Source organism: Mixophyes fleayi, chromosome 2 (genome assembly GCF_038048845.1).
Source record: "Mixophyes fleayi isolate aMixFle1 chromosome 2, aMixFle1.hap1, whole genome shotgun sequence".
NCBI lineage: Eukaryota > Metazoa > Chordata > Amphibia > Anura > Limnodynastidae > Mixophyes > Mixophyes fleayi.
This window is the reverse complement of record NC_134403.1, coordinates 181,782,263-181,794,400: the sequence shown is the minus strand read 5'-3', so window position 1 is coordinate 181,794,400 and position 12,138 is coordinate 181,782,263. Positions and strand designations below refer to the sequence as shown.

At 40.6% G+C, this 12,138-nt stretch overlaps 1 protein-coding gene across 1 annotated transcript in view; it reads right to left on the bottom strand.

Moving 5' to 3' along the window:
* The window catches only part of LOC142140259 (multidrug and toxin extrusion protein 2-like), a 94,251-nt gene that overhangs the window by 72,674 nt on the left and 9,439 nt on the right, over window positions 1-12,138 (bottom strand). The window contains exons 2-4 of the mRNA XM_075198079.1: window positions 8,377-8,445; window positions 7,331-7,479; window positions 536-578 (exon numbers count right to left, since the gene is read on the bottom strand). Of these exons, the coding sequence (XP_075054180.1) occupies window positions 536-578; window positions 7,331-7,479; window positions 8,377-8,445 (261 nt within the window). The remainder of the gene's footprint in view (window positions 1-535; window positions 579-7,330; window positions 7,480-8,376; window positions 8,446-12,138) is intronic.

The following is a 12,138-nucleotide window of genomic DNA, read 5'->3' as shown; positions in this document are numbered from 1 at the left end:
AAGTGTCCTTTGCAGGCCAAAATGGCTCAGACAGTGCTGTGTTTACTGGCGTATGTTCCGCTTCTGGGCATGCACTAACTGATAATCCAATCAAAATCGTCAGATACGTGCCATAATGAATCAAGACCTTTGCATCTACTTTTCATATTTAACCCTAAAAGAAAAAACACCCACAGAGCTGTGCTTATCTTTTAAACCACTTTAAAAGTAAATTTACTTTTTATTTAATTCCTTTAGCTAGTTTTTATATGTAGTACTTGTAGACTAGTGTATAATTGTTAATAAAAGAGGCAATTTATGTGTAATTTTTAAAAAAATATTTCACACATATAAGGTATGGGTCACCTAGAAAAAGAGTGCATCTCTCACTAGTATGTACATTATGACAAGGCAGATATATCCAATCCTTTGTGGTCAATTGAATTTTTAGGACACATCCAACTTCTGTTTTTGCATTAAACTTACAGTGATTACAAGACCAAAATAACATTTTTATTTTATTTTAGATTTATGTATTATAGTTATAAAAACTTACTGGAAGAGCAGGGATAAAAACCAGAACATAATCTTCCGCCAGGCTGTAAAAGTAGAAAATCTATCTGTCAGTAAGGAATAATACAATCTGTTAATCATTCCCATAAGAACATTTGTTCGTGGAGGATTTTAGGACCACCACCACTAATGCTGGGAAAACAATCCACCAATTCGTTTAAACAAGGTAATTTAAAGAGGGTGAAATTACTCTGCCAATGCATGTTCCACACATGTGAAATACATCACAAATGCACGTGGGAACAAGTATGCGCTGGTTTATTATGAGCCGTCTTTTTAGTAATGTACTTTCTATGGACTTCTGTAGCTGTAGTCAAATAAGGTGAATGGGTGTACAATGCCTCTCTGTAGAGATGATGGTTGAGGTGTAATGGCCATCTGCCCATTGATGGACGCATCTGAGCCATATTGTAGGCAGGGGATGTAACTGATCAGACCAATATCTTCCTAGCTTCCCTCAGCAAGGTCTTTTGCTGAAGCATAGGCTACGTACAAAGTACCAGCTTTTGCCAAGGCTGTACACATAGTCAATCAGGGGGGGCACCAAGAAGCTACTGCGCCAAAGCCCAAAGTTGCCCTTAACTCTCCTGGCTGTAGTTACACTTTGGAAGTTATGCAACAAAAACATGCTGACCAAATAACAAGCATGAAGAATAATGAGAACAAAATAACACATAAGAAAAAACTAAATTATAGTATTATTTAATTTTGCATAACTTGTATAAAAAACTGCCTCAATGATAATTTTCTTTGAACACATCCACTAACAATGTTAAGCTTGGCTTCTTGGTGGCTCTTAACGTTGTGTAGTATGGATGTAATCCACTGTATGTTTATTGTGTATGTGTGGACAATTTTAATAGTTACACTTCTCTACTTTCACAGATTTTACTAATGGAGGTGTCACATGACAGGCTTTGTGGTAATTCCATTCCTTGCATCTTTCTTTCGTGGTGGCTTAGATGGAAAAGTAGATCTGTTCTTTTACTTACAAATTGGACAATCCCTGATTTTACACATTTGGAGCACCGACTAGAACAGTGATGGGCAACAGGAGGTCCTATACAGCCCTCCGAGCCTTCACATGCAGGCTGTAGATCCTTCCTGCTTTATTGTCATATTTATTGGTTATTGCTTGTAACACTTATTTAAAATGCCTGATGATATGCTATTATAATGGGCGTCTCATTTTTGATTAACTAGATTGTTTTAAATTATTACTAGAGATGGGCGGGCTCGGTTCCCAGAGAACCGAACCCGCCCAAACTTTACCTATCCGAGTACCAAGCCGAGCAGGCTCAGTACTCTGGCGCCAATTCGGAATTGAGGCAAAACGTCATTGTGACGTCGTCGGATCTCGGAGCTTGGTTCTCGCGATATTTGAAATCCATAAATACCCGCCTCCACAGCAATCCATCGCCATTTGACAAAGGGAGAGAGCAGGGTTAGGTCGCAGGCAGCATTAGAGCAGGGACAGAGCAATTATTCTATACATTATTATTGAAATTCTTCTAGCAATTCTTCTAGCAATTGTTATAGCAGGAAGAGAGGAGGATAGAGGAGGCATTTTTGCAAACATTATCAACAGTTTGGGGTGGCATATTCCCTCCTCCAGAAACAATTTTCTGGCGGCAGAAAATCTTATCTAGCAGCACTATCTATTGAATATTTTGCACTACAAGTGCTTTGGGGTGTCCCATATTCCCCAGTGTGAAACGACAATTTTTCTGGTGCTGAAAGTTTTAGCTAGCAGCACTATCTATTTAATATTTTGCACTACAAGTGCTTTAGGGTGTCCCAAATTCCCCAGTGTAAAACAAAAAATTTTCTGGCTGCAGAAAGTATTATCTAGTAGCACTATCTATTGAATATTTTGCACTACAAGTGCTTTGGGGTGTCCCATATTCCCCAGTGTAAAACAACAATTTTTCTGGTGTTGAAAGTATTATCTAGCAGCACTATCTATTTAATATTTTGCACTACAAGTACTTTGGGCTTATTAAAATGGATTCAATGCAGTCCACATATGAGCAGGATCAGCAAGCAGGTGGTAGTGTTCCCAGTAGGTCATCTAGTAAAGCCTATGTAAAAGTACACAGTCTTTTTAAATCAGGGAAAAAACAAAACCCAAAAATATTTTTTACCGTGTTGAAGCAAAAAAGAACTGCAACTGAGAAAAGGTTAACTGCCGATAAAAAAAAAAATTGCCAACATGCCATTCTACACACGCAGTGGCAAAGAAAGAATGAGACCTTCGTCTTTCTCTATTAGTGCCAGATCAAAAAATGTTACTGAGCCTTCTTCTTGTACGGTCACTCTTGACCAAGCAAGACCAAGTAATTTGCAGTCCAAAAGTGGTGCACAACTACTGTTACTCGTGAAAGTTGAGCTGCAAGAAAACAGTAAGGCATTAGAGGAAAATATATGCTCAGAGTCAGAAATGACACTAATCGCTGTGGAGAGTCCACCCACTAGTGGTATGTGTAATCGTGAGCATTCTGATAGTTTACCCATAAAGAAGGGCCCTTTCAGCAGTTCTGCTGATGTGTGCCTGAACAGCCCGAGTGTAGCCGGTGATACACCAATTGAGGATGCCACTTTGGAATTAGAAGAGGATGAGGGGGAGATTTGTGTAGGCGACGAGGGCGCTAATGAGGATGTTGATGAGGATGAGGTTGATTGTGTAAGTCCTGCACCAGTGGCAGCAGTTCTGGCACGTGACAAGAAAAAGGCTATTGTCATGCCTGGCCATAAAACAAAAAAAGTGAAAGTATTTCTATCCAAATCCAGACAACAGTTGTATAGCCATTTGTAGTGTATGTCAAGCCACAGTCAGTTGAGGGAGGGACCTTAACCATCTTGGAACCTCATCCATGTAACGCCATTTGACGAGAGTTCATGGCAAAGTGTTGGGAAAAGGTGAAGGCTCTTCCAAAAAAATTACAATCACTCCATCATCAGCTAGGACATTTCTGTCACCTATATCCCGATGGCTACAAAATACACCCACAACACCATCCTCATCAATATACTCAGTAGCGCTCGGAGTTAGCCCTGCATCCCACTTAGTAAGGCTGGATGACTCCTGCACTATAATTGATTCCTCTGAAGAAAGCGTTAGTCTCACTGCTGCTGCTGTTGCTGCTGCTGGGGTTGAATCTTCATCCCAGAAGAAGCAAAAGAAAAATAGCAGTCCTACATTACAATAATTAACTGTGAAACAATCATTTGCTAGGGGAATCAAATATGACAGCAGTCACCCAGTCGCAAAGCGAATCACAGACACCATGGCTACTATGTTAGTGTTAGATCTGCATCCAATATCCACAATAAACGCAGCTGGTTTTTCACAGTTAATTGAGGTTTTGTGTCCGCGTTACAAAATTCCATCGCGACACCATTTTTCCCGTAAAGCTATTCCACAACTATACCAAAAAGTGTGTAAAAATGTAGTGATTGTGCTGAAAAATGCCATTCTGCCCACTGTCCACTTAACCACAGATATGTGGACAAGTGGAAGTGGGCAAACCAAAGACTATATGACTGTGACAGCCCACTGGGTTAATCATTCGCCTTCACCAGCAGGAACAGCAGCAGCATGTACACCACTTTGTAACATTTGTCACAGGCAGGCCACTCTTTGTATCATCGGCTTCACTAACAGGCATACAGCTGACAATTTGTTACGAAAACTAAGAGATGTGATTGATACATGGCTTATACCACTTAGACTCTCCCCAGGATATGTCATTTCTGATAACGCCAACAATATAGTACGAGCATTACAGCTGGGTGAATTCCATCACATTCCCTGTTTTGCTCACACCATAAACTTGGTGGTGCAGAGACTCCTAATAAATAACCATGAGGTGCAGGAGATGCTTTCGGTGGCCCGTAAAATTTCTGGGCATTTCAAGCATTCTGCCACAGCATGTAGGAGATTGCAGCAGCTCCAAGAACAGTTTCACTTGCCCTGCCACCAACTTAAGCAAGAGGTGTTAACTAGATGGAATTCCACCCTGTACATGCTTCAGAGGATGGAGGAACAGCGCAAAGCCATCCAAGCGTGCTTGAGCCAAGTCATTCCCTTAATTAGACTATTGGAAAAGCAGCTTGAGAAACTGAAGGAGGAGATGAAAGAAAGCAATTTCGCAAAGTATGTTGACCTTGTAAATCAAGTACTTAATTCGCTTCACAATGATTCTCGAGTAATTAAAATCTTGAACTCGAATCACTATGTTTTGGCCACTGTGCTTGAGCCAAGGTTTAAGACCTACATTGAGTATTTGCTTCAAAATGAGCGAGATGTGAACCTTTGCAAAGAGCTATTGGTCAGAAAGTTGTCCGCTGAACTGGGCGTTGGCTTGACGACGTCTCCTCCTTCAGTTTCTCAGGCAGCTGCTGCTCGTAAAAAATTACATTTTCCAAAGTGAAGCAGGGAAGACGCAGGGGGCAGACCAGAACAGTTTGACATCTGGTCTGGTTTGAAAGATTTTTCAAAAAAATGTGTGACCTTGTCCATAACTCCATCCAATCCGAGTATTAACATGCAAAGGATGGTGGAGGATTATTTTCAAGAGGTAAATGATATGGAAATGTCAGACAGTCCCTTTCTTTACTGGGAAGAAAAGCAGGCCATTTGGAAATCCATGTACAATCTTGCTTTGCAATACCTAAGCTGCCCACCCTCCAGTGTGTACTCTGAAAGAGTGTTCAGTACAGCCGGGAACTTAGTCAGTGATCGTCGTATGAGGTTACTTCCAAAAAATGTGGAGAAAATGATGTTCATAAAAATGAACTACATCTTCCACGAGGAAGGCCTTTACCATCAAAGACATCCAAGCACTGACAGTTCTCTTATGACGGTTTCAAGCGGCGATTAATTGATAATCTGTGATGATGATGTACACACCGATGAGGGTGAGGATGATGCTGAAGATGATGACGATAACATCTTTTTAAAACTTTCTATATAAGTGTAGGGTGTAATCTACCCCCAAATAGGAAAGGGACTTGGTGCATTTCTATATCACGTACAGTCTTGAAAGGCTGCTGTTTTGTCAATTTCACGATAAGGGTAGGGTGTCATACACAGACAGACACCAAACTGCCTTTGTCCATTTTTATTTATATTGAACAGTCTATACCGGCTGAATTTCTTCTATTTAACTACAAGTGGAGGGGGGGTCTGAAACAGACAGAGACCAAACTACCTTTGTCCACTTCTATTTTTATTGTACAGTTTATGCAGGCTGCTTTTTTTGCTATTTATCTACAAGTGGAGGGGGGCTATACAGACAGCCACCAAACTGCCTTTGTCCATTTCGTTTTATATAGAACAGTCTATGCAGGCTGTTTCTTTTCTATTTAATTGGAGTGGGGGGGAGGGCTATACAGACAGACACCAAACTGCGTTTGTCCATTTCTATTTTTATTGTACAGTCTATACCGGCTGTTTATTTTCTATTTTACTACAAGTGGAGGGGGGCGGGGCTGGTGCAGACAGAAACCAACCTGCCTTTGTCCATTTCTTTACATATTTAACTATAAGTGTAGGGTGTAATATACACCCAAAGACGATGGCTGCATTGCCAATGGGCTAAGATGGAGAGGAAGACAATCAGGTTTGTGTGCAGAATTAAGGACGGCCTACCAGGGATTAAACTGTTTTTTTTCCTAATTTATTAGCTTTAGAATTACCTTACTTATCCAAGAAACAGGTGGAGCACTAAATTAGGTTAATTTAGGCCAAAAAAATTGATTTTTAAACAAAATTGCAAAACAAAACCAAACAATACCAAAACCAAAACACACAAGGGCGGTTTTGCCAAAACCAATACCCGAAGGTAATCCAGATCCAAAACCAAAACCAAAATCAAAACACAGGGGCCAGTGACCATCTCTATTTATTACTGAGATAAAGGCTAGTGTGCAGCCCTTTTGAAGGTGGCCAATGATATGTATCTCTGAATTAGTGATACTTAAGCTCAAGGACTATCCACAACTATCCACAAATTCATCAAATCTAAGTAAGCAAGTTTATCCCAGGGTCCCTCCACAGTAAATACTGTGTAGGAAACAGCACACTTACCAATAGACGAAAGGACATGTCATGGTTGGGCATTCAGGGACATCTGTTAAAATTTTCAAGAGCAACAGAAATCTGATATAGATACTGCCCATAATGTATCATTAAACAGGAAACAGGCCTGCACCTCCAATGGCAGTGTCCCTATACAAATTGTGTGCCCTGGAACAGCCCTTCACACCACTTCGTACTTTATGGGCATTACATTCGGGCCAATCCAGGAGGCCTGACACCTTATATGTAGTAATAGGGATGTTTTATGTTTCACCAGGAATTGCCTGGTCCTGAAAGAAGAGCTATGGATTGCAGGCTTATCCACTGCTTACCGACTATTCTATTGTAGACAGGCCTTAGCAAAGAGGATTGATCAACCTTTCCTTTCCACTCTTCCCTTCACTTGTTTGTCTTTCAATGAAGCTTCGGCCTATATCCCCTTCCGCCCTCATTATCTTTCCCCGTCACACATATTCAGTAGGGGCAGTGCTACTATATGAATAATACAATGCATGATGTTTTGTGCTTGGTATTTTATTATATGTTGTATGTTATGTATTGTGTTACAACATGTGCATGGCTTATGTGTATGTGTGTATTGCATTTTAGCTGCACTGTCACACTGTACACAATGTCTAAATATATTTTTTCAGCATAAAATAAGCCAAATTACATAAGCTAAATCTTGTCTTTTACCGTGCCACCTTTGGGTCTTGTCTGAATCGAAGGAGAATGTTCTCCGTGTTTATGAAGAGCGCCCAGCAAGGAAAGCAGGCCAGTAGCAGTATAAGGATTCCACGCTGCAGGACTATGCCAATTAACTTTAAATTTCTGCCTCCAAATATCTGAAGAGTAAAGAGTAAATATAAATATAATCTTACAAATAAACAAAGCATGCTATGAATATATAAACAAAACTTTCCACCCTAAATCTATCGTTCAATATAATGCGATTGGAGCAGTATTTTATAGCATAGGTGATGCAGTGGTCTAAAAATCGAAGCCTTAAAATAATGACCTCAACGGGCCTCATAACAAAATTTGAGGGGGCCAACAATGCTAAAAACCAAACAGGGTTACACTGTACATGCGTCGGTCTCATTGCATTCTCAGAAGACCAGAGCACAGGCCTCCGGAGCAGATGGACCATCTGGGTCTCCCTCACTGCCGAGTCCCATAACAGCTGCATGGGTTGCTCTGTGATCGTACCGTTACTGGTGTGAATCCGAGCTAAGAACATTTTAACTGAATGATTCTGAGAGTTTTGGAAGAAGCCCTGAACTGCATGCTACACTGCTCAACAAGCGTTATTCCACTGTTTAAGAAATTGGTGGATTGCTTGTTTACTTAAAGTAAACTTAAAGAGAACAAAAAAGATAGAATATAAGGCTCTATGTATGTAAGTGGTCTGTTTTTCTGGAGTGGCACCACAGTCAGTTATTATATATATAACACAGCTCGGCTTAGAAACAGAACAGAGCTGATGTCCGACACCTCAGTAGTGCCAGAGAATTTTGCGATGACCCCTCTTGCGGGCACACCATATGATGGGTGACTGTGCATAGAGGCTAACAGGAGCAAATTATTGAGAAAGAAGTGGAAACACGCTGCTCTTTCCGCTATATTTGCCTTAATACATAGACTACAGTCTTTATTTAGTCTATAAAAGAATGGTGTACTGATTTTACTTCATAACATAAATCTTTTATAAATTACATTGAATTTTCATTGTAGCCACATACCTGTGATATGAGGGTATCACATGCTGACGACAAGCCAAGCCCCACCGAAAGACCAGTAACTGCAATAACCTATAATCAAAGAATGATCACAATAATATGTGTATACAATAAAGTCAGTCATTTATACATTTAAAAAATACTGTTTACTAAGCTCATAACAAGTTTTTACATGAATAGTTGCAATTTGCATACACTATACCCAATGGTCAAAGTGGGCCAGTATACGATTGTATGCCATACCGTCACTTCTCCTACTCTTTGATTGTAAAACTATCCAATTCCATTCACTTACATTTTCCATAATGCCACTTCTAAATTTACACTTTGACCACTGATCATACCTACATAATATTTTATCATAACACATATATACAATATTTGGTTTATAAACTCTGTGCAGAACTCACCAGTTGGAAAAGCTCTAATCCTTACTAGTTACCTAATGTATTGAACAGTTTTGCTCCAGAATTTTACCTTATGATGATGCTAGTAAGTCTGCTTGCAGAGCTCACTATATGTACAGTTGTCATTGTTTCACTTCTCTTCCCCATAATCTCTGTGACTTTCTCTTGAGCACTCTACTATTAGACTTAATGAAGTTTGACAATCCTCTCACAATCAATAGTTTGATGGTTTAGCTAACGGTCAAGAGATATGTATAACATCAATGAGCGACAAGTATAGTGACCAAAAATATGATCGGGGACAGAAAAAATGGCAGACAAAACCATGAGTTTGCTCATTTCCTATATAGAGGGGTAACCATAAAGCTATGCCTGGAATAGACATGCCCCTTTACTATCCACAATTAAGCAAGGCTAATTTAACATTACAGTCACTTTAATAAACATTGCCTGCTGTTATTGTCCTCAAATATTCTGTAGCTGTACTTTACATTACAGCTGTGTGTTGTTAATTTGTACTTTCAAAATTAGACATGTGACAGAAGTGGGCAAGGCTTTTCCAGAATACACACAGAATCAGGAAAGGGAATCAGGTTCTTCTAGCCCTTAGCAAATGTGTCTAAAAATATTTCATATTTTCTCATATCTTTCAAATCAAATGTGTAATTCCAACACTGTAATCAACATATAATATTTACTTAGGCTGGGTACACACTACAATGTTTTAGCAAATTATCGAGTCAATCAGTAAACGGGGCTATGATAAACGACCTTTCAGCCCGATATAGCATTAATGTGTACACTTAGACGATGAACGATAGTGGTCCCAAAGCATCGACCATCATTTGCTTTGATTGTTCAGCAGAACTATAAATCTCATTCAGCAATGGAACAACATCTTTCCAATCCTGCAGTGTGTGTGCACTCAATATCAGGATTTCCATAGAGTTTACACAGTCATGATCATTTCAGCTGACGGTTATGACAGTTGAAGAAGACTGTATAGTGTGTACAGATGCTAATCAGTACTTTATTTTTCAGCCATTAGTAAAATCATTCTTGATAACACATTGGTCAGAAAATTCTGTAGTGTGTACCCAGCCTTACTATGTTATTTTTATCTCTTCTCTGCAGCGTCACATAGCCCATTTTTTTAGGTTGGGACTATGAGGTGAACTATGGGGCGCTGGGAAAAATAGGGGAGCAGTTTAGTAGCATTTAAGATTTAAGATTAGCTAGTAAAGTAGCTTTAAAAATATATTAATATTATAAGGCATCATGTATTGTTCACATTATAAGGATAAGAAGCAACCTAAAAGTTACATTTATATTATGAGACAAATGTGTCAGCTGAGGAATTTTCTTCTCTATTTAAACTCACTGGATTTTACTGCCAATAGAAGACTGCTGAGGAGAAGAACAGATACAATGACAAATGAGGTTATAAGCCAAACGCACGTACACGCATATGTTTGTGCACGAGTCATTCACTTACCTATTAGGGGTTAAGTCTGCTGACATCTTCCAGCAAATAGTATACATGGGGAAGGGCCCCATATAAACCTCCCTCAGTGGTTGCAGGGACTCTTTTTGCTTAACAAATCCTGTGGAAGCAGAATCACCAGCATCAAGCTAAGTAGTTTTGGGAGTGCCTCTCAATTCAGTATTCCTTTGTGTTTTCTGGTTGTTTGTTTTGTCTCTTATTCTCTGCTTGTCTTTCATACTATTTCACATCATTCACATCCCTTTGTTCCCATTTTTTCCTTTATCCCCCCTTTTTTATATTTTTTTACTTGCAGTGCACTAGTCTGCCCAGCTCTGGAGCTATTTCAGCTACTGAACTTGGCCATGCCTCCCTCCCCCATAGTCACTCTGCCATTCCTCCCGGTGGACCTCAGGGACTGTCGCTCCCCCCTTACACCAAGGATGGACCCAAGCTCGCTACTATGCCACCCCCCTCGAAATTCCAAACAATCTGTCCCATTGGTCTGCCTTGTACCCACCACCTGTGTTCCACTGCTACCCCCCAGCCCCCCTGGGGTGCGTCCACATCCTTGTGGTACCAACTCCCGCCTTCAGTAGATCGATACATCTACTCATCCTCCCCAATTTTTTATGAACTGACCCCATTTTTTGACCAGTAACACAGGTCGCTAGAAGGATGGACAATGTTGGGCCACACGGTGCGCAGTCGGTCACAAGCAGGGGATGTCAGTTTTCCATAGAATTGAGTTGCTTCCCAGGTCATCTCAGACACCTCTACTGGAAAATCCAGTAGCTCCTCCCCTCAGTGAGTATGAGCTTCAGGACACTTTGGCACCACACACACATAGCCCTCCACTCGCTACTATGAGTTATGACTCCTCGGAACCTCAAAAGGGACCACGCAAGCTGCTAAAAATATTGCTTAAGCATTTTTGTTAGCAAAGGCGTGACACACACGGAGGCTAGTTCGATAGAAGCTAGCAACGATATGGTGCGATACCCGAACACAGCGTTCACGTTGTGGAATCCGGAATAGCGCAAAAGATAAGGTTTGTAAAGGGATCTACGTCAACATGTTCGCAATCACTGACATGGCTAACAGAGATTTATTAGCAGCTTTGAGCAGTGGAGGCATATATGAGGATGCCTACCGGTCCATCCCCAACTAGCTTACGGGTTTTGCATATTTGCAGCCACCCATCTAGAATCAAGACCGGAGGCGTGCATCAATATTTGGCGTTACTTGCATTTAATAATGGGAATGTTTACCAATGATATGGCATTTATATGACGCACCTATGATGAGTGATTTAGGCGTAAATTTAGGTTGCAGAGTATAATCCCATTCTGCTTCAAAGATATCGAAAATCTGCTTGGACATGGTTCACCCATCCATAAATTGGTGTCAGCACAGGATTTTAGGCACCAGGGAGGCATGGCTTTCCCCTTCGACCTAGAAGTCTGTGATTTGCCTTCAATAATGGGACAATAATGTGCCAGAGGTGTGGTGTGCAAGTACCAGCATGCCTGCTCCTACTGCTGTGGAGCCCACCAAAATGAAAAATAGTTATCAATCCTTATCACATGGATAAGGATTGAACTATTTCTCAAATTTATGAAAAACGGATCACAGAAACAGCAGTTCCAAACAACTGCTGTTTCTGTGATAAAAAAAATATCATACTTACCCCCCTCTTCGGAAGCGCTGTCTCAGGATCTCCTCCAGGTGTTCTTCGCTCCTCTTCATCCTTTAATTGCACATGTGCAATTTGAAGAACTGCACATGCGCACAAAGATTCCTACTATTGTTGCAGAGAGAGCGCAGTGAGTGACAGGGAGGGATCATGTGATCCCTCCACACATGCGCTGTCCA